Source organism: Copidosoma floridanum, unplaced genomic scaffold, assembly GCF_036245765.1.
Source record: "Copidosoma floridanum isolate Cflo_tuat_1 unplaced genomic scaffold, Cflo_Japanese_pri ptg000021l, whole genome shotgun sequence".
NCBI classification, from domain to species: Eukaryota; Metazoa; Arthropoda; class Insecta; order Hymenoptera; family Encyrtidae; genus Copidosoma; species Copidosoma floridanum.
The window spans coordinates 23093772-23116812 of NW_028321898.1; the positions used below are offsets into that span (position 1 = coordinate 23093772).

The following is a 23041-nucleotide window of genomic DNA, read 5'->3' on the forward strand; positions in this document are numbered from 1 at the left end:
GAAATAATTTTTCGATGAAAATTCTTGTAACACTCCTTTTGACTCTTATCTTGTAAAGTAAAACATGATTTCAGTCATGAACGTAATTTCATAAAGACCATGGTTTTAATAAATAATACTTATTGTAAACAAAAATTGTATTCTGATCTTTAAAAAATGTTTCATTTCATTCAATAATATATTATGAACAATAAACTTTTTATTGATTCTTATGGTAAATTTAAATTAAGCTGTTGGTTTAATAAGTACAACTTGTAATTTTCAGTAAAAAAATTATTCAATATTTATTGTACAGTACTTATACCTCTATTTTATAATTTAGTTTAAGCGGTACTTCCGTGTTTTAAAACATTAACCACCATATCATCAAAGTTACTTGAATTAAAATTTGAATCTTACAGATGGCTTACAGATTTTAAAAAACTAAAACATTCAAACAATTGGATTTACATTGTTCAAATCATATGTAATCATATTAATTTTATAAATGCACACATCCGTGCATTTATAAAATTCCCTGCTATTTAAAAAATTTACATCCAAGCGCAATTATTTACAACGGCATTGCTGCAAGGTCTTATGATAATTAATTACAATTTTATTAATTCGTAATAGTTTTTTTTTTTTTTTTTTCCTAAAAAAACATATGTATTTTGTACGAAATTCTCAGGAACATCGTTAAATATTCAAGTTTTTCTTTTCTATATTTATACCTTTCTACCTCAACTTTTGAAACATTTTCTGTCAAAACAATCAAAGACACATTAACTACGTACACTCGAACAAGACTCTTTTTTACAACTACTTTTGAGAGAGAAAATTAACTCTCTTACCACAAAACACCGTCCAAGCAGAGCAACGACTTCTCAGCTGCTTATGTTACATTAATTTTTTTCTTTCAGTGTAGTACAAAGGCAGATTCGAGCTTGGGGTGAAGAATTCATTTTGCATTGATTTAATGCACACTGTCAAATCACTTGAGATAATTACAATGCAATTTTTTTTTTTTTTTTTTCTCAGCTCAACCACGAGCTAATAGTCAGTTACCGGCGTCACCGACACACCACGACCAACGACACTGACGAGGACGACGAACGACGTCAATTAGGAAGCCCATGCGGAATCAAGGTCGCGGGACATAGTCAGCAGACAGTAAAGAGCGCAACAGCGGTGCTCAGAGCCGCGGATCGCCGGCAACGTGGGCTCAGTCGGCCTGAGACGAGGGAGAGACGCGGTCACGTTTGGAGGCCTTGTTCTTGCCCTTGGACTTGCTCTCGCGCTTGCGGCCGACGTGAGATGACGAAGTCGAGGTAGTCGAGGCCGAGTCCGCGGGGCTGGAGCCTTCCCGATCGCGCTCCCACCTGGCCAGGCTCTCGCGCAAATTCTGGCCGTCAGATTCCTCGTAGGTATCTATGTCGATGTGCACACCGTCCTGCTGGACCACGCTCGCCTCGAGGCTGGCTCGCATCTCGCGACGTTGCTCGTCCGAGTGCTGTGGACACCGCATGGAGCGAGTACACAGTTTCTTCGTGTGCCCCGACACGACACCGCAGATCTGCTGCAGTAGGACGCGTTTCTCCTCCAAGGTCATGTTCTCGTAATTGCTGGGCGAGCTGCTCTCGCTGCTGGTCTGGCCGAACTCTGGCTGACCGCCGCTCGCCGAGTCCGAGCCGTTCTTTTGGTTACCAGAGCCGGAAGCAGTGCCTAGAGCTCCGAGCTGCTGTTGCTGACCCAGGATACCGATCTTGGGCTGCTTCAGCTTACGGAGCCCGTTGCGGTCCTTACGTCGCTTGCGCTTGTCGTTGTTCATGCTCCAATCGACGTCGTCGTCATCGTCGCTAATGGCGCCGGTGTAGGTGGTCAGATCCTTGGAGTTGTTTGCAATGCGGCGTGACGCTATTCGCGAACTGTTACGTCCCATGCCCATGCATTTTTCCAGGTGCGTTGCGAATCGGCTGGCCGCGACGCCGCGCTCGCAGTTTGGGCAGCTGCACTCCTGGGACTTTTTGATTGGGTGCTGGCCAAACACATCCAGGCCCGGCGAGTCTGTGGAGATGATTTTTAGTTTTTTTTTTTTTTTTTTTTTTTTTTTTAATGTAAAAGATAAACTTATCTTTCAATGGACGTTTTGTCAGGGTGCACTTTACTATACTGTTTACATTTAAAAAAATAAACATTATTGTTGCTAAACATCTTTTTTATTCATTCAACATGTCTCATTGTTCACAGTTGTTTGTGTCAAACACCTGTAAACAATCTTAAAAAGTTCACAAAACGAACTGAGTGTTTGGTAGGCACAAGATGATTGTCAACATTTCAATAATTTTGCCAAACTCAAAGCGGAATCTGTACCAAAGTCGAAGGTGTACAAATCAAATTATAAAATAAACTCAACCAGAGTACGATGACGCATCCCAATTTTGAATTGTAAAAAACAAATGTTCATGATGAACTGCAAACTTACCCACAATGGCATAGGACTCGTTGTCTGGTATTCCCTCCTCGACGTCAGAACTGCCAGTCTTAGTCACTCGATGAACGTCAAAAACGAACCCTATGAGCACCTCGTCCAGAAGGTCCTCGTAGATCTCTTTGGTGGCCAACTCGACGTTTTCGGACTTTGACATGAACTCGAGAAAAAGCCGGTTGAGCTCATCTATCTTATCACCTGCCACCGACATCCTCGCGTCTTTCTTTCCTTCACCCCTGCTCCGGTCGGTCAGTAAACACCACTACAGCCCCACTTAGACTGATGACACTAATTTGGAGTCCTAATCTATTTGTTGATACTTCAAGGCCAAACATGTAGAGCTCGAGATTACGACTCCTGTTGTACTCTGCTCCCGTATACGCTTTTTCTCGATACACCCCAGGATAGTAGGTTTCTGATGGCCTTGGATACCCGGTGCACAGAGATAACTTTAGCAGAAAAAACTCTTTGATTGCAAAGTATATTATTGTAACAACTATATATAAACAGTACAACTAACCTTCACTAATACACCTATACACATTTATGGTGTGCGGGAGAAGGAAGGGACCTTGGTTCACTGCACAGCTGACTCAGGCAAGCTGTCAAATAAAATGGTATATATAGATATATTTAACTGTGGGCTTGAGCTAAAATTTTTAACTAATTTAAAAAAACACTTCCTGAACCGAATTGTAATTAAATTTAAAGAATATTTGCTCGTACGAGTTTCTTTTCAAATAAAGAATTCTTCTACTCCCTTCAGGGTACAAAAAATTGGAGTTGATATGATTTAGTTGATTCACTTTTATTGACAATAATTACTATGAAAAAAGATCGTAAAGTACAGCGAACAGTGATTTTTTAATTTTTTTAACCAATGAACCAATACATTGCGAAACAAAGTTAATAATTAAAAAAAAAAAATAGAGTATGTCACTCTCTTATCGTTAATACGCACACCTCAAGTAGAAAATCATGTGTTATATTCCACGTCAAAGGTAAAATTTTAGTATTGTTTTTATTTACAAAAATTAAAACATTTTTGTTGCACAATAGTGAGAGACGTAGATGATTATGATTCTAATTTTTTTTCCCTCTTCAAAAATTCAAAAAAAATGTTAGGTCATAGTTAGTCAGGTAAAACTAGGTCGAATACCGCCACCGCAACAACAACGTGCTCTTCTGCTCAGAAGAAGCTCTCTTTCGGCGTTCGACTCACAGACGACATGGTGAGTGATTGTTCTTTTTTTAGTGGAATCAATCCAAAAATGTTGTAAACATCGCTCTCGATAGATCTACAGCTATCAAAAGGACTCGTTAGGCGTGATTACGTGTTTTACGCGATATAATTATTTTTCGGCGATATGTGATAGTCGTAATTATTGCGAAGTTTATCTGTGCCTCTCCTCCGGGGGAGGTTAAGTCGTCGCCCATGGCTAACGCGTTCGTGTGTGTTTATTTTATGCCAAAAAAATTAGGCAAATCTAATTAGCAATTAAGCCCATCCAAGTAGTTGTTAAAATGTATAATTGCAGTGAATAGAGAAATAATGTGTCGTTGTTGTGTTGCAGTCGCTCGTTATTCCAGAGAAGTTTCAGCACATTCTTCGTGTCATGGGCACGAACATCGATGGTAACAGGAAGGTCATGTTCGCCATGACTGCCATCAAGGGTGTGGGTCGGCGCTACGCCAATATCGTCCTCAAGAAGGCCGACATCGACCTTGACAAACGAGCTGGTGAATGCTCCGAAGAGGAGGTAAGTTTTGCTCTCCAGTTACTTCGAAAACCTAACCTCTTGTAACTTGCATGTTCTCAAAAATGTGTATTGTTTACAGGTTGAAAAGATCGTCACTATTATGGCGAATCCCAGGCAGTACAAAATTCCTGACTGGTTCCTCAACAGGCAAAAGGACATTGTTGACGGAAAATACTCACAAGTAAGTCGTCTAATTATCATGCATCGACAGTTTACGATTATTTTCCAAGTACATTAAAAAGCCACTAAATATTTATTTGTTTACGTTGCTAATGTCTCTTTTGGTCACAAACTGCGGTTTTTTTGAAAAAATTTTAGATGTAGCCATCTGACTTGTCATACTTTTATCAACTTGAATGATATCTGATGATGCACAATCACACGGTTAATAATGTCAATTGATATATTATTTGACTGGTACATTGTGCAATAGTAACTGCACTTTCTAAGATCTTGGAATTTCACATAAATTCTGGATATTGAATTTCATAAACATGCAACATTCAACAAATTAGAAGAATATCACAAATTCTTAAAGTTGAGCAGTATTTCTTTATTGAATAATCAAATTTAACTTTCAGCTCACGAGTTCCAACTTAGACTCAAAGCTTCGTGAGGATCTTGAACGTATGAAGAAGATACGTGCACACAGAGGTCTGCGTCACTACTGGGGCCTTCGTGTGCGTGGACAGCACACAAAGACGACTGGTCGTAGGGGTCGTACTGTGGGTGTGTCCAAAAAGAAGTAATTTAATCTGTTTAATGATAATAAAAATTTTATAAATCTAATTTATTAAGCCAAATTGTTTACTCATTTTATTGATACACCAATTCTTCACTTTCATAGTATTATTTTGAAAGTAATCATAAAAAATTAATCACAATGAACTTTCTAAATTACAATTTATATTAATTTTTTTATTATATACAGCTCAAATAAATAATAAAAATCAGAACTCATCCAGGTATTAATTTTAACATTGTCGAAATTTGCAACTATCCAAAAAATAAGATTCCCTAAGTACAAAGTAACGAAATGATTACATGATAACTTATAAAACAAAACAACCATTACAAGTCTAAAAGCTATCTAGTTTAATTTTTTGTTCTTTTGATTGGTATAAACATGAGCAGTCTTAAGCCAAGTACAAATTGGTCATATCCTTCTCGGTTAAGTAACCCATGATCTCTTGAAAAATCAGATGGTACGAGTACTGACTCACCCCCATAATACAGCTCAAGCTCTGCATGGCTCCCGATACGAGGCACTGCCTATGTTTTTCCCGAGCGAACCGCTTGACCAGCTCTTTCCCGTAAATGGGAAACATCTCGCAAATTGCATAGGTCGAATCACTGAAAAACTTGACGATCCCCTTGTCCTGCACGAATCGCGCGATGCTCGAGTTCGCCAGCACCTTGAAAAACACTTCTCCGGTGTCTTCTATCGGGGTGTCCTTCAAAAGCTGCAGTTCGTTGACGCATTGCTCGTAGTAGCTCCGATGTAAGGGAGCCAACGTTGGAACGTGTCCCAGAACTACGTTGCTGATGGCCACGCGGGCGAGTAGCAACTTCGAGATGTCCGAGGATTTTTCATCGCTCACCACGACTTTTATGATCAGATCCTCCAGGTCGAAAGTCGCTCCGCGTTCGAGCAAGCAACGTATGATGTTGAAATCGTAACGCATGTTGAGAGCGATGTACATGGGACTCTTGCTTCGATCGGCTCGGTTGACCCTGGCGCCGTGCTGGAACAGTAGCTCCATGCAACTCATGACTCGTTTCATCTGTAATTATTGTTCATACATTACTGAAGAGGGATGCATATGACATGTCTTAATTTTGATCGATTCAACTCTTGGGTTTATCCAGAACTTTTTTTTCAGATTATACAACACTCTTTACAAAAGACATTTTTTTCAAGTTCTATTTTATACTCGGGAAAATTGTGTCTTGGAAAAATCGGTAGTAAGAAAAGTGTCCATCTCCCTACCTTTTTTTGTTGGGAATATTATATATGTAGGTAAGTAACAGTATACCCTAACAGACCTCGAGTTGTTTAAATTTATACTTATAAATATAGTAATTTTGTATTTAACAATTCTGAAAAAGTATTGAAATGAATAAATCGGTAAGAGAATAGGATTTCTGTATCAACTTTTGAACTACTACATCCAAATTTTGTTGCTGCAGATGCAGATTATACGTTCAAGAGTAATCACACTATAAATAATAGTGTCCAGATTTAGGACTAACAATATTTAACTTTCTAATAAATAGTTATCATTAGTTATCATTACTTTTTTGTTTATGAAAATTGAACTAAAAATTATGATTATGTTGCGTCATTGACAATAATTTTTCCAAACAATCAATGATAATTTACAGAATTTTATATGAATTGCAAACAAATCATTGAGTACCGATCAGTTATAATTCGCAACAGTTGATCACTTATACTTGTGAAGATTTTATTTATGACGAAAATAAAAACTCACAACAACAGTTGTCGAATTTGATCCAATTGAATAAACTCACCGTCAAGACAACGGTAAAAAAGTTGCCGTCGGGGGTCCCCGCGTTGCTCAATCCATAACAGAGAGGATCGAGCCCATCGCAATCGATGACGTCGGCTAATGCACCCTCGCCCAATAGCAGCTTCAGCAGATCCTCGTTGAACTCCTCGACCGCGTAATGCAAAGCGCTCCTGTGGTCCCTGTCGAGCCGGTTGACGTCGCAGCCGGCCACCAGGAGACCCCTTATCACCTCGACGCCGGCGTGATTGACCACAGCTTGATGCAACGCCGTTTGGCCCGAATTCGAGGTGGCGTTGACGTTTGCACCCCTGTCCAGCAGCAATTTCACCTCGTTGAGCTTCCGGGCGTACGACAATGGGGTCCATCCTTCGTTGTTCGCCGCGTTCACGTTCGCACCGGCGTTTATCAGCGCCTCCAAGACCCTGGTGTTGTCTGCGAGGGCACACGTGGACATTTTTTTTTAGTCTTATTTGCTTGGACGACAACGATAAGTAGTTCAGGGAGGGTAGTTTATATGAAACTCTTTTCAAGGAGCTGCTTTGTAGTGAACGTACGGTGTTGGGGAATCATAACTTTACCGGCAATACGTGGTTTTATTTTTCGGTTTCGAGAGAGAGTCAAAAAATAAAAAAAGTTTTACTTATTCAAACTCGTTACTTTCGAGTTCCGTTATTTCAAGCGTTGACACTTATTTATGTACGAAGTACATTTTTTACAATCTTAATTTCTTTTTAATACCGTTGTATGGGCCACGCAAGGTAAATTTCTTGGTCACGTGGTAAGTACAATGGGTTTTGGAAAATGTTACTTGGTTGGTTGGGTACTTGGTTGTCTCCGTACGGCTGTTTCGGGGATGGTTTTTCCGTGGAGTTTTCCTTTCAAGTGATTCCAGGAGTTTTTCCTTGCCCCACGGGTCTTGTAATCATATTCAAATCAATTTAAAGATAATTTAAAGAATTTTTCAATAAATTATAGTAAAACATTGTTTAAAATATACATAGATAGTACATGTTAGAGAAATATTGTACTTCCAACAAATAATATTTCAAACTTTGTAACAATATTTCGAACATAGTTTTAAAATTAAATCCAAACGAAGAGTCATAAAAACCAAATGGCACGTTTGACATTTTTCAAATTCTTTAATCTCATTAAAATCGTATGCTTTGTGTATTCTTTAGAACATCAAAAATGTGCGACGACTTTTCTTTTTTCAATAAATTACATAAAAGAAAGGTTGATACAATAATAACATCACTTCCAGCCGATTTCTCCCATTAATTTGGTCACATTAGATATATCAGCTTTCTATACCCTACCGATATTTAACTAATTACTTTTACTTACAGTAATTAAATCATTTTTTTTTTTCTGTCCATTTTTACACGAACAAAAGGGTTGGCACACATCTTTTTTACATCATAGAACAATTCAAAATTAATTTTAGTACAATCCATTGTAATCCGAGGAAAAGATGCAAAAATTCACTTTATGCATCGTTCGTTTGACATCTAATTTTACGTATTTCTCATCCAATTTTGAATGAATCTCACCGAGTCTGGGCTTGAATTATTCTTAGAAATGTCAAGAATGTGCATCAACTCCTTTTTTTTTTTCTCCTTTTATAAGATGTCATGACCCACTCACCATTAACAACGGGCAAGCACGCCGTGGCCGAGTGCAAGACGGTATTTCCCGAACAGTCGACCTGATTGACGTCCAAGTCCCTCTGCGATAGCAATAACTCCAGTACGTCGAGACTCCCGTGATACGCGGCGATGTGCAAGGGGCTCTCGTTCGAGTCAAAGAACGCGTTGTCCACCGTAGCCCCCGCGTCTAGTAGTGCTTTCGCGACCCACTTGTCGTTCTCCCAAATCGCGTACTGCAGTGGTGGATTGTTGAAATTATTTCTACGGTTGACGTCACAGCCGGCCGCTATAAGGTAACCGGCGACGAAGCCGATCCTCTCGCTGTTACCCCTCCTCGAGATCATGTGCAGTAAACTGTCCCCAAAATGGTTGTGCACCTCTAACAGTCTTGGAAAATGGTCCAGTTGGCTCCTTATTTCACTCTCGTCACAACTCCGCAGACAGAGAATCAGCTCTTCCAGCCACTGTATATGGGGGTGAGAGGGTTACAAGGTTATTGGGTTACTTTTATATTAGACTTCAAAATTTCCAATTGATTTCTACAGGATAATACATATTTACAAACCCTAGAATAGGGTACTATATTTTTTCTTTTTTGATTATTTATTTTCTCTGGCAACCATTAAGTAATTCATGTACACTGGGGGGGGGGGGGGGGTAACGAAACAAGATCAAGAATTTTGCATGTTCGTGTTAAAAAAAAAAATAGTTTCTTCTAACAATTTTAGTAAAATATAATTGCATGCGATTTGTTGTTATTGTCTTGCTATATCACAAATTATCAACATGATCAACATTTTATTAATTATGAACAACATTTGTTATACCCTCTTATTCAATCGTATATGGCTATACTTAAAACACTGTGCAAAAATAGGGTCTGCATGATAAATAATGGGTTTTCAACCCTTTACAATGTTTCATCCACTAGAGTTTGTTTACAATATCGTTATAGTATAAATAAAGAAATATTTTATGCAATAATACCAAGATTTCTTAATTCGGACTTTAAAGTCCGAAAAAAGTACCAACTTACACTTACCTTACACATTACCATCGTTCGAGGATTACTTGGATGATTGCACTTGAAAATCAAAAAAATATACACCGATGAACGCACAAGCAAACTGCAATGTTGTATCACTGCTTCCTAAGCCAATCGCTCAAGTAATAGTTATTCTCACCCTCCAAACCCTATATATAATACATAAGTAAGATATAGAGGGCCATAATTACTTGGCACATCGTCACTCATGTATAGGTATACTCATGAGCTTGTTTGCTTACAAACTTCCTGTAATTCTCGGTGATTCGTGTTGCTGATTCAGGGCTTTCTCTTGGTAATCATAGCTTTCGTGTGATTAGTGATGGGTAATCGTAAAGGTCAGAAATGAAAGTTGGCTTTGTTTAGTCACCTACTCGTTGAATTTTTCATTTTCCTGAATTTGAGAGTCTCGTTCGGGTGCAGAGTGCTGTTCACATGAACTATAGATACTTAGCCAATGCACTTCAATAGTTCAATAGTTTGCAATCCTCAAGGGAGATATGCTAATTGGAATACTTGGTATTGATAGGCTTGAAATCGATATCACGTGGACTCGTGGGCCACCTTTAGTCGAGCCTTTAGTGCACGCAAATGTGACAAAATTAAGGATTTGTAAAGATGTGAAAAAAGGAAAAACGCTAAACAGTCACTTCAACCTTTTCACCGTAATTTATTTATAATAATTAAATAAACGCTGTTTAATTGTTTATTCAATTTAAATATCAACAATACAATTATATTATATTAATACGTAAATTAATATAATTACCATTTTCCACATGGTTAACAGATAGTCACGTGTTTTGAGTACACATCAATAACTTTTTTCTACCACACGCAAAAGTTAAATATTGAAGTATAATGGTACAAAAAGACGACTACCTATTTTTAATATTATGAAGGTTTTGGTAATATCATTTTTTGTTAATACAAAAAAAATTATTTAAAAGGCGTATATTCACCTTATCTGTTATGAATTTAAAACGCCTCTTTTAATAGTTAGATATGAAAAGCGCTATTAATTAGGTGGTCCAAAGTTTTCTTAAAATCTATGCTTCAGTTTTCTGTTTAAAAATTTTTCAATATTTTTTTTACACTTTTCTAATTGGATTTCCAAAGAACTAATTCATTAAAAAAAACAAAAAAAGGAAGGAAATCACTATTATTTAAAAAAAATACATACAATATATATATATATATATATATATATATATATATATATATATATATATATATATATATATATATATATATATATCTTCCTATATTATATAGTTAACTCAGTGGGGCATTCCACACAAACCCCCCACCGCCCCCCCCATTCCCTCCACCGCCCCCCATTTTCTCCCCACCGCCCCCCCACCAACCCCCCACAAAATAAGGTAAAAATCCGTTATTTTCTTGCTTATTTTGACATATTGTAGTTTTTATCAAAACCCCCCACAGCCCCCCCACCGACCCCCACACATTTTTTCATGGCCCCCACCGCGCCCCCCCCCCCACTGCCCCTCACCGACCCCCCACAAAATATATGAATAGTATAGAAGTATGGTATAAGTCTTTATTCAAGCCAAGGGTTTAACCACGTATGGCTTCATGGGATGATAACAATGTATGTTTTAATATTTAATCAAATAGTTACAGATTACTGCACAATACTATAATCAGCTAAACTTAAATACAATCAATTGTATTTCAATTTACTGGATCCCTTGGTTTCTTTGTAAGCATAAAGTTTTTGGTGGGCTGACTTTTTTTATTAGCATTTTGTAACGTTGCATTTTGCCAGCCCTGTCAATGTGTTAAAGTCTATTACCACATTTCTACCAAATCACATGGAAATATTGTATAGTATTTTTTCTCAAAACATCCCACTTTCCCCCACCTACCCCCTATGGCCCTCCCACTGACCCCCATGAATTTTTTCATGGCCCCCACTGCCTTCCCACACCACTTTTTTGGAACCTGACTGTGATCATACCGTCTTTATCTATCTTTGGACAAAACTGTCTTATTGCCATGATTTATTTCATCGTCAAGAAGAAATTAAAAGTCATAAATTGATTCATAAGGGGTTGTTGCGCAAAACATCATTATTTATACAACTAAGTACGTTTAATAACCAATTTATATGGAGTTAACAATATTTTGAAACCAAATAATATATACACATATATTGGTGCGCATAATTATTATATTATCATCACTTATATAGTCCTTTATGACACAACTCTTCTTTTTACGTACATAAACTTAAGTTAAATTTAGAGTATCATTAATATAAACAATGAAAGTTTCGCATCACTGTATGAGTCATCTTATAAAGCCTTATGAAACCACGAAGACTTACGTCCATTTTTATTTTGTTTTAAATTAATGCTGAAATTGGTACAATAGATGAACACAATATACATTCATAATATGTATTATTAACTAATACATTTTACCTATACATAAAAAAATAATAATTAAATCATGTTATGAATATTAGATACATTGTTATATTCAAAAATTTCTTTCCAAACTATATTTTCAATCTTTAAACTGTTTTCTCTATCGACTTGAACAAAAATTCCATTTTTATTTTTGCATCTTGATAAAGCCACGTATAATTGACCATGAGAAAATAGAGGTTTTTTTAAGTATAATACCACATCATCAAAACTTTGACCTTGAGACTTATTTATAGTCATAGCAAATGCTACAACTAATGGGAATTGTTTTCTATATAAATAAAAGTTAATGATGAAGTATTTCCAGTATTTAATGTAATTCTTGGAATGAAAACTTTATTACCAATTTTTTCTCCTGTTACTATTTTGCCTTCTACGTTATACTTCAGTAATTTAGTAACTCGCAATCTTGTACCGTTACATAATCCGTCTGATATACTCAAATTTCGAATTAACATTACTATTGTACCTATTTTAAATTTAAGTTCATGAGGTGGCAAGCCTTCACGAATGTTGTTCAACATTTCTACGGGAAAATTTATATAAATATTATCATCTGATTTATCAACACCTTTATATGTTGCAGTATCGATGCTGTAATAAGTTTTAGTTATTATATATATATATCCCATAAATCTTAATGAGATAAAATACCAAAATTTAACGTTAGTACCTTGTCCCAGAAGAAAAAAAATTAATTTCAAGCATCATCCATATCATTACATTTAAGTCGTAATTTCTGAATGACACATTAACAAAAAACCAGTATGGCTAAAAAATTAAACAAACATCTGGAAGAATTATGGGTTAAAATAATACAACCATCATGTAAATATCTTAAAATATATTCCAGTTACCGAAAAAAAATTTGTTAATCGAATTACTTGAAATTCATATTGAAATTGATATCTACTGAAAATGTGTAATTTAAATGAATACCGAAGAACAAAGTTTTCCCCTTTTTTATGTATACATAAATATTAGAGACAACCATCAATTACGAAAACTTAAAATCACTTGAGTTCATTTAAATCCTTCAACATATTGACGGACATAATGTAATTACTTTTTTGTGGATGTATCTTTAAGTTACACATGTAAGTACGTCAATGTTGAATAGTTGATATTACAATTACAATTTCATGTAGGTATACATAATGATAAGTAGTGATTAAGGTCATAAAAGATGATTTTATAGACGCTACGGTATTGTTATAGCCATGGAAATCAGTTTTTAACAGAGCCAAGTCATACAATTCAAATAACAATTACTTCAAAAGCTTTGTCAAGTTTTACATGAGATCTTTTCAATGAAGTACCAGCTTCTACATCATGCATTTGTTCATGCATTTGTTTAAATGTTTGTGCGTGCAATCGTCCATACACGTACGGGATCCCCCGGTCAGGGTGCAATCACGGGTAACCACCTCTGGCTCTTTATTCTCCTTGTTCATGCGCACCGTTTCAAGTACTCGACTTTCTTATCCTGAGTACCATTGATAGGCACTATGTCTAGTTTTCCACCTGTTGGATTGTCCCTTTGTATGTGGGCAAAGTAAAATCAATACTGGGTATCCGTTTCTAAGTAATTGATCTCAGTCAGAGAAATCCTTGCGCACGTTCTGCAACACAAGAATGGTCGGATCGACGTTTGTGGTAACGTTACCACTCGCATCCACCACCTGGGCCTTGACACGAGAAATGTCACAGTTGACGATATTTGACCAAGTCACGGAGTCCAAGTACACGATAACGATGCCACCACGACAATGGTGATTTTTACATCTGACTCGCGGGTTTCAGCAAATCCTCCCCATTCGAGGACAGCAGTATTTTTTACCAGCTTCCTATGAAGAGTTATGTAACCATTTCCTACAGAACTATGGATATGTGAAAACTCTACTATGCACGTCTTGTTGGTATTGTCCACCATATTCAAGACAAATCGACAACTTAACTCTCTAGGATTCTCAAAGCAGATCATGTACATAATGCTTTCGTTAGTTCCATAGGTAAGTCCGTAGTGCAGTGGCATATCTCTATGAGGTAGATTCTCGATGTACTCCTTGGAGAAATTTTGTGCCCCAACCGTTTGCATGACGACACACATCAGACCCAAGGCCACAACAATTTTTGCAGAAGGTAACGTTTTTTCTAGACCTGTGTATAGATAATAATAATAATAATAATAATAATAATAATAATAATAATAATAATAATAATGTGCTTCTGATATGTGTTGTGGAAAAAAGGTGTGACAACTTCAATAAGTACTTACCCCGCACTTGAAATTAGGCAACCGTTAACTGTCTCCAAAATCGATTCAACATCTTTTATACCATACACTATGTAGGAGCGATAAGATGTCGCGAGATCACGTGATTTTTTTACCGAGTTAATTTCGAGGTACTACACTATGTCCGTCATTCGATAACATTTTCTTTAGTATGTCATAAAAGTGCTTCTTACTCCTTAAAAAAATGACTTCAATGACCATTAAACAATAGTTTTTAAAAGAACAGTGTAATAGATAAAATTATTATCATGTACGTATACCCTGCCGTACCGAAAGTACGGATAAGAAAGTGGTGTAACAAAGAACTATTTTTTATATGATCTCATACACGTCTTTTTATTATCTTTAATTAATGTCCTAGAAATTTATTGAGTACAACGTATATAATTACTTCAAAATTTGTTGCAAAAATTATTGTGGTTACAAGAGCAATTTCATACTTATTTTACCCACAAATGTGCATATGATCGCTTCATATAGCTCATCTGTATAATAATTAAATTTATCTCAACTTTTTGCATTTTATTTAAGTTTGATATTTTCGTCAGTTTTGTGAATGACGAAGTTGCTATGGATATTTTTGTACAATAACTTTCATCGTGTACAGTTTTTCAACTATATGTTTCTTTTACATCACAAACAAATCAAACACTTTTACTCTATAGTATTTTTATAATGTAAATATATTTCGTTTTAATAATTTTTGTAATTTAGTGCAAAATTGGTCATACATGCTAAATAAACCACGTGATCTGCTATTGTGTAATAATTTATTATAATCATTTATGGAACAAAGTAGCTTTATTCACGGATTGAACTACGAAAAAGCACTGCAAATGTACTATCAGATGATTTAAGGGAAATTATAACTGAGAATGACATATAATAAAACGAGAAATATCTTACAACATTAATAAGTAGGTATAATAAAATATCCGAGTCCATAAGTCATAATTTATTTTATTATTATTATTATTATGATTGTTATTATTACGTGTCATGTCCACATAATGGTAATAATGGTAGTACTTGTCGTTTATTTTTCAAAATTATACAAGATGGACCCAATAGAATTTTTCATGCAAAATCCTAATTGACTATTATATGTGGTATGCAATTTTCCGATGACCATTTCATAGCTGAAATGTTAAATTTCAGTTAAACTGGGGTTTTCTTTTCTTTCGATCTGATAAATTAAAAAAAATAAATATCGAAAATTTTGAGATTTCATCGATTGCTTTATTTTCTAATGAGGTTTTATTAATTGTTAATCATCGATTTTACAGGGTAATTTACTTGTTTACTTTCGCTCTTACATTAATTCTTTTCATCAGAATGTTTTGCGTCTGTAAATCAAACAAATTATATAATTTTTAAGAGTAATTCATTTAGTTGCAAATAGATTACAATGAATGCACCAAAATGAATCAATGTTATTACTCCATAAGCATTACACACTATACCAAAAGAGAAAACAATGTGGCTTACATTTCTTTCGCTTATTTTTGTGGTCTTTGCCAACATACATACTAAATAAATCTTATCTATGCAATAATGATGTTGCCACTAAGTTGTACAAATCTTTTTTTTTTAAACATCTTTTAGCTTTAATACCATCATATGAGTAAATGGTGAAGTTATACGATTTTAAAAACCTTTCTCTAATCAACATATATGCAACCGAGAATATTGTATAAGAAACTTTTAAAAATTACGAATAATTTGATTTTACCTTAGTATTAATTAAGGTCACAAGATATTTTATTAAAGACACTAGTAATAGCCACTGATAATCAGTTTCAAATGGAGCCGATAACGAAGATACTTATTGACTGGCATTGATTTAAATAATCAAAGACTAAAACACTGGACTTACAATTAAAAACTATTAATACTTTCATATCCAAATCGGCTTTCCAAGAAGTAACCAAATATATCCAAACTATGCATGGCACATTGATTATTATTTGTTTTTTCAACAAAACATAAAACAATAGCTGAAAGTATTATTAGTTAAAATTGTAGTCTGAAAACTACCAGCTGCTAATTATATTCATCATACCATGCACTTGCAACTGCACTTGTCCATGTAGTCTTTCATGCACTCGTTCATGCACTTACGAATATGATTTTTGCAATTCGGTTCAGATTCGGGACTCACAGTAAGGTGTCGTGTATTCACATCTGCTTTGCTATCCTTTTTGTTTACACACGTTTTAAGATACTCCACTTTTATATCCTGAGTATCACTGATAGGCACTTTATTTAATTCTTCACTTGTTGGATTTACCTCTTTTATGTAGGTAAAGTAAAAGCAATACTGGGTGTCCGTTTCTAAGTAATTGATCCGAATCTCTTGGAAATATATGGTCAAATACTCCAGCTCAGGAACGATCAACTCGGCGTTCTTGGTGACGTTACCATTGATATCCATCACCTGAACCTTGACATGAGAAATACCCCGGCTAGAAAGATTTGACATCAAGTAAAAGATAACGATACCACCTCGTGGACGATTAAATACTTCGAGTACAGTATGATTTCCTTCTAGTGCCACTTTGGTGTCCATTACCTTGCAGTTAATGTTATATTGTGAGCAGCGAACTACTTCTTTTTTCTGATCAACTTCTGGTATACATACTGACAAGTACCCGTGATCACTTGCAAACTTATGACGCTTCCTGATAATGTCGTCTGACTTTACCAAGTTGTCGTCGAAAATAGTCTTAAAACCTGTGTAGCCTACGCGACCTACGACTACACCTTGATTTTTGCGGTTCTGCTGTGATGTAGAGAAAAATATACCATACCTTGGATTATACCGATTTGCGAACTTGGCGTAATCGTAATACCCCGAAGGCAAACTAAACTGTCTACCGATTCTTATACCTGGAAATAATCAGAGAATCACACGTGAGTACATATTGTTTTATTTTTAATTACGATTATGAGTGCCATTTACACCCCAAGCTTTAATTTATAAATTATTACCGTTTCGGTTGTATCGAACTATGCATGAATTTCCCTGTTCGACGCAACGATCAAACAAGACGTAGTAGTTATCGTGATAAGAGATCACATCAAGTATAGAACTACTCAATGCATATATATTTGAATCTCTTAAAGTGACAGAATTACAATTGTCCATGTCGACAATACTCATCTTTTTATCTGACTTGTGGATGTCCGTAAATCCTCCCCATTCGAGGACAGCAGTATTTTTTACCAGCTTCCTATGAAGAGTTATGTAACCATTTCCTACAGAACTATGGATATGTGAAAACTCTACAATGCACGTCTTGTTGGTATTGTCCATCATATTCAAGACAAATCGACAACTTAACTCTCTAGGATTCTCAAAGCAGATCATGTACATAATGCTTTCGTTAGTTCCATAGGAAAGTCCGTAGTGCAGTGGCATATCTCTATGAGGTAGATTCTCGATGTACTTTTTAGAAAAATCATGTGCCCCAACTATTTGCATGACGACACACATCAGACCCAAGGCCACAACGATTTTTGCAGAAGGTAACATTTTTTCTAAGGTCTAGACCTGTATTCTAAGAGTTTGGAAATTTGTTAATTTTACAAATGTAACTGTTGAAAATAATGTTTAAATAAACTGTTTAACTATGAGCTTTTTATATATATTTTGTTAGAAGAAGTTGTAATGAGTTCAACAAGTACTTACCTGCTGTAGACGTTGGACAATCGTCGACTGTCTCCAAAAATAATTCATCGTCTTTATATTACACAGTATATATATGGAAACGATAGAATAGCAAAAAATCACGTGGTCTGCGTCTAGTTAGTGTGGAATTATAACGACTACAAATTCCTACACGTTTAAACAATAGTTTTACAACGAATCATATCTTATAATATATGAATAGATAAAATTATCAGACTATACATATTGATTTCCAATCGTTGTATGAAACGTAAAGATAAGTAAAATGCGTTATCAGTAGTTTAACGAAAAACTGTTTGGTTTCATATATTTTTTATCGTTTTTCAAATGTAACAAAGGTCTTATTCAAAATCTATGAAGAAAATTATTTTTGCTATGTGAGTATTTTTACTTTTTTAAAAAAATAATCGTGCATAATTAATAATCTGTTATACTTTGTGAGCTAAACAGTGATTCAATTCTTCTTATCTTTTTCTGGTCCTTTAAAATTTTTTCATATTTTTGTCGTTCCATAAATGCTAAAGTTATTTTGAGTATTAATTATTTTATTTACTATCAGTTGTCTCAAAAAATAATTGATTATTTTTTATAGGGTATAGTTCTTACAGACGCAAATTAAATTAACATCTACAAATTAAAATCTTTTTGATTGCATAATTTCTGTCGATAAACAGTAACATGGCCTTATTATTTAAAAAAAATTTAAAAAAAGGAATGTCCTTTTAATTTAAAACAACAGTTCTTGTGGTGAATCAACGTATAATATAGATAAAATTTATTATAAATGAACACAAAAGCTTTTTCACGAATCTTTGACTTATGTTTAATGTTTCCTGATCATATTTTACCCCAGTTACAAAAAAAGAGATTAAGTTTGACATTAACACTTAAACACAACACGATTCGAAGATATAGCATTATTGTGAAGCGGTGCAACTACTTTATTGATTTGACATCTGATTGTAATTATTATTTTCATTGTTATTATGTGCGTTTAATATCAATTAGTCCTATTTGGTGTAGTTACTCATTTGATTTATAATTGTATGGTCACACTCATTAAAAAATCCCAGTATACAGGAGCAACACGTTATTCAAGAACATATATACAAATGATTTTCATTTTAAATTGATTGAAACATTGAATGGGAATGACATAAGTACTTTACCAATTTGAATAAACTGCTTTTACACAAAAGTTAACAAAAACGATCATTTTCAGCGTTAAGCCCATACTCTGAAAGAGATTTGACGTCTTGAAAAAAAAAAATGACTTTTGAAGGGTTTAAGAGTAGTTGTTTGTTCAAAACGTCAGCAATTGCCAAAAACAAGTAAAAAAAACTCAAGGTCACATTGGTGAACAAAGGCTATCCGTTTATTTCCGCTTATAGGTAAAAATAGACTCCATCGAAGTTACAAAAGTAAGGCGGACGGATAGAGAACAAAGGAAAAGATAAGGCGGGGCGTAGACGATTTCTGGCCCCTACCCCGAGGCGAGTGAGTTGCCACGTGGAGGGAGAAAAGTGTGTCACTCGTACATACCTCAATCACATGTTTTTTCAGAGACAATTAAAGGTGTACTATATATCCACAGCCGTAGGCATAATTAGGTCTTGGATGTTGGTACGTGAAATCTGTGCATATCAATGGGTGATACTGATAATCTAAAAATTGATAAAAGCTATTAAAGTACCATTTATGTGAGTAAGTACATATTATGTAGTAAAAGTACTTTTTTCTCCTTCGTACAAGAGTACCTTTTTTATTTTTTTTTTATTTTTTATCTAGTTTAAGACAATTTTTCCCTGTGGTCGAAAAAAGTCGGAGGACAATGGATCATTGTACGTAGTTGTCAGAAGTTTTCAGGAAGTGTTAAAAAATTCAAGCATGATTTTATCCTACCGAGGAAAAATTAATTATTGACTGAAAAAAATGTTTATCTGATTGTTTACACAGATTTGCTAAAAGATAAACTTTGTACTGTACAAGAAGAGTCCCAAGGAAAGTCTTTTTTTTACTTCAAGAGTATGGAGTTGTTAAAAAAAAATCTAATCCAATATTGAAAATTATTCAAGAACATGCAACTGTGTGTCGTGGAGTTAACAACTTTGTAACATAAATCCATTGGAAAAGTAAAAATAAAAAAATTTCGAAAGGAGGCAACTGTGATTAACAAACAAAAATTGGATTTAAGAACAAGGATACTAGTTGCAGTACAATTTTTTTAACAAAACACAGTTATTCGATAAAATTGACAAAAGATGACAATTCGAATGAAGTGTGGTAAAATTACAAGGATTTTAAAACAATACGTAGACGTTCGAATTTTGTAAATATACAGTAATTTGTTTGAACAATTAAAATATCCTAACAGCCGTCAAAAGATGTGCTTAAACTTCAGTTTAATAGTGAAAACCGACCATCAGTTGAGCACGAAAGCCTAATTATTTTCGCACTAAAAATGAAGAAATTTTTATGTTCATATTATATTGTAAAAAAGGAGCCTTTAGGACTCTGACTAGACTTGGCACAAGTTCTTTTGACTCTCCTTTAAAAAGTCACATAGTTTTTTTTTTAGAATTTTCTACAAGTGGCCCTATTTTTGCAACCACACAATACTGTACTTCTTTTGGGGAAGTCATTAATTATAAATTCAGGAAATTCGAGGAAAATAAAAAACCGAGCACCTACACATTTAAAAAACAAGATGTATATAATATACGTTTGTTGAAAAAATAATTGCTATAGTTGTTATTACATTACAATTACTTAGCTACATTACAAAAATATATGGTATATAATATTGTGCAAATGAAGCACCAACTGCTTACATAACAATGCACCTGTTCATGCATGTGTTCAAATACACGCTCATGCAACTGTTCATGCACGTACGGGATCCCCCGGTCAGGGTGCAATCACGGGTAACCACCTCTGGCTCGCTATTCTCCTTGTTCATGCACCGTTTCAAGTACTCAACTTTCACGTGAGTCGCGTCTGTTTCTTCAACTCTCGGATCAACCTTGTGTATGAAAGCAAAGTAGAAGCAATGCTCGGTATCCGTCTCCAGCTGATTGATCTTGAGAGGCTTTACCATTATGGTAGCACGTTCCAACTCGAGGACGGCTAGCTCGGCGCCTCCGACGATCTCCTCCCCTTTGGCATTGACCACTTTGACCTTGACGTGAGAGCTTCTGCAGTTGTAGAGATTAAACTGGGTGCAATTCAGGTATAGAATTACGAGGCCGTCGCCGTTGCGCCGGTTAAACACCTCCAACATGGAGTGATCCTTTTCGAGCGTGACCTCCACGTCCATAACTATCGCGTGGTCGCTTCCAAATTGTATGCATCGGTATTTGTAGTACTTGTCCAGGCCGTCCGGAAGACACAGCGAGTGGTACCCGTGCTCGTTCGAACGCTTCGCCAATTTCATGACCATGTACTGGTTGGTCACGAAACGACCGTTGAACAGAACCGTTGCAGAACCGTTGTACCCCATGTGTTTGACCACCAGAACTTGACCAAGGTCTTCTCGATTCTCGATGACGGAGTAAAACACGCCGCTCCTCGGTTCGAGAGATGAGGCTACCATTGCCTTGTTGTACTCCATCGAGGGAAACGAGACCAGTTTGTCGGTCAGTGTACCTGGAAACAATGCAACGATACAGTTTTATTTTGAACCACGACTACGTGGGTGGCAATAAATAAAATACCATAGCGATTGTATCGGAGCAAGCACGGTTTGACAGAGTCGTTGCACTCCTCCTCGCTGTCCACCAAGACGTGGACGCTGTTGTTGTAAGCCACGACTTGGAAGTTGGCATTGTTGTTTGTGAGGACGTTCGGAAATGCCACGTGAACGGGTCTACAGGTGTCCATGTCGATGAAGCTGACCCACTTGTCCGGATCGTTGCCGAAAAATGGCAACCTGCCCCAGTCCACCACGGCCGTGTTGCCCATCACCATGGTACCGTGCAAGCTTATGTAATAATAATGAGGACCGTCGTTCTCTATGATGTTGGCGGCGCACAGCTTCTCGGTGTTGTTCGTCATCTTCAGGTTGAACCAGCAGGTCAAGTTCCCCGGTCTTTGCTCGCAGATCATGGTCAGGAGGCTTTCGTCCACTCCGTACGACAAACCGTAAAGCGACGATGCGAAATAAGGTACGGAATCCGCGACGTATTGCTTGGAGAAATTGTTTGCCCCGGCCATCTGTACGACGGTGCACGCCAGACCCAGGGCCATGAGGATGATTTTTCCTGATGCAGGTGGCATTTTTCGTTCGACGGAACGGTCCGGTGTACTTGTGTACTGAGAAAACGATAAATAAGCAAGGTAGAGACAAGGTAGACAAGAACAACGTTTTTTATTTTTTTTTTGTTGCAGGTTTCACTTTTTGTTGTGTTATTTACAAAGGCTTCAGTTATCGTGATTGTTGTTTACAGCTTTTTTTGTTTCAGGTGAGGTTTGCAAGTGCAAATATTGTATAATACTCGTAGGAATATAAAAAATGTACATAACTGCCTGAATAATTACTCTGAATTTTTTGTTTAAATAATCGAAGGAATTGCAATAGCCAGTGAGGTGCCCAAGATTTTTTTATTTTTTCAACCGTTGTACCTAGAGTAGATGTACAAATTAAAATGTTCGTCGATTTTACCCAAGAAATGCTCGATAATAATATTAAAAAGCGCTGCTGCTATGTCGATGTGTTTAATACTAAGTAACGTGGAAAAAAAAATTTTTTGTTAAGTTTGAAAATATACTTACTGTGCACTTGATGTTTGACAATCGTCGACTGTCTACAATCATCTTTATACTACACAGAATGTGTGGAAGCGATAGAATAACACGTGACCCGCGTCCAGTTGGGGTGGGGGTAGAACAATTTTTCCCAATGGATATTACATATACTTTTGTTCGAAAAGTCAACGAAATGAGCTGCTGTGAATTCACATATTAATATTGATATAACACATAATAATATTATATTAATATATTGTGATGTTAAACTATTTAAGAATTAACTGTTGTAACATAAGGAGTCGAAAAATTCTGACAAAGTAAATTTATACACATAATTAACAAAATCGATCATTTTCAGCTCTAAGCCCATACTCTGAAAGAGATTTGACGTCTTGAA

General features: G+C 35.8%; 4 protein-coding genes across 6 annotated transcripts; 1 reads left to right on the forward strand and 3 right to left on the reverse strand.

Annotated features, from left to right (window-relative positions):
* Nucleotides 1-303: 303 nt before the first annotated feature.
* Nucleotides 304-2799, reverse strand: Sgf11 (SAGA associated factor 11kDa). 2 transcript variants are annotated; one of them, XM_089594321.1, is made up of 3 exons: nt 2465-2799; nt 1739-2046; nt 304-1681 (listed from the first exon to the last, which is right to left on the reverse strand). In XM_089594321.1, the coding sequence occupies exons 1-3, from the start codon at nt 2679-2681 to the stop codon at nt 1205-1207; spliced, it is 1002 nt and encodes a 333-aa protein (XP_089450447.1). In that variant the 5' UTR covers nt 2682-2799; the 3' UTR covers nt 304-1204. The 2 variants fall into 2 exon arrangements, with proteins under 2 accessions (XP_089450447.1, XP_014207751.2); XM_014352265.2 differs by having other exon boundaries at nt 304-2046.
* An 819-nt stretch (nt 2800-3618) lies between these two features.
* RpS18 (ribosomal protein S18) lies at nt 3619-5019 on the forward strand. Its single transcript, XM_014352260.2, has 4 exons — nt 3619-3702; nt 4045-4230; nt 4310-4411; nt 4812-5019. Exons 1-4 carry the CDS (start codon nt 3700-3702, stop codon nt 4977-4979), a joined length of 459 nt encoding a protein of 152 aa, XP_014207746.1. The 5' UTR covers nt 3619-3699; the 3' UTR covers nt 4980-5019.
* A 97-nt stretch (nt 5020-5116) lies between these two features.
* LOC106638854 (transient receptor potential cation channel subfamily A member 1-like) lies at nt 5117-9570 on the reverse strand. 2 transcript variants are annotated; one of them, XM_089594711.1, is made up of 5 exons: nt 9456-9570; nt 8412-8877; nt 7503-7679; nt 6766-7196; nt 5117-6014 (listed from the first exon to the last, which is right to left on the reverse strand). In XM_089594711.1, the coding sequence occupies exons 1-5, from the start codon at nt 9468-9470 to the stop codon at nt 5367-5369; spliced, it is 1737 nt and encodes a 578-aa protein (XP_089450837.1). In that variant the 5' UTR covers nt 9471-9570; the 3' UTR covers nt 5117-5366. The 2 variants fall into 2 exon arrangements, with proteins under 2 accessions (XP_089450837.1, XP_089450838.1); XM_089594712.1 differs by lacking the exon at nt 7503-7679.
* Nucleotides 9571-20645: 11075 nt separating this feature from the next.
* On the reverse strand, nt 20646-22823 carry LOC106638855 (uncharacterized). The gene is made up of 3 exons (XM_089594713.1): nt 22669-22823; nt 21612-22209; nt 20646-21543 (listed from the first exon to the last, which is right to left on the reverse strand). The coding sequence occupies exons 1-3, from the start codon at nt 22708-22710 to the stop codon at nt 20726-20728; spliced, it is 1458 nt and encodes a 485-aa protein (XP_089450839.1). The 5' UTR covers nt 22711-22823; the 3' UTR covers nt 20646-20725.
* Nucleotides 22824-23041: the final 218 nt, after the last annotated feature.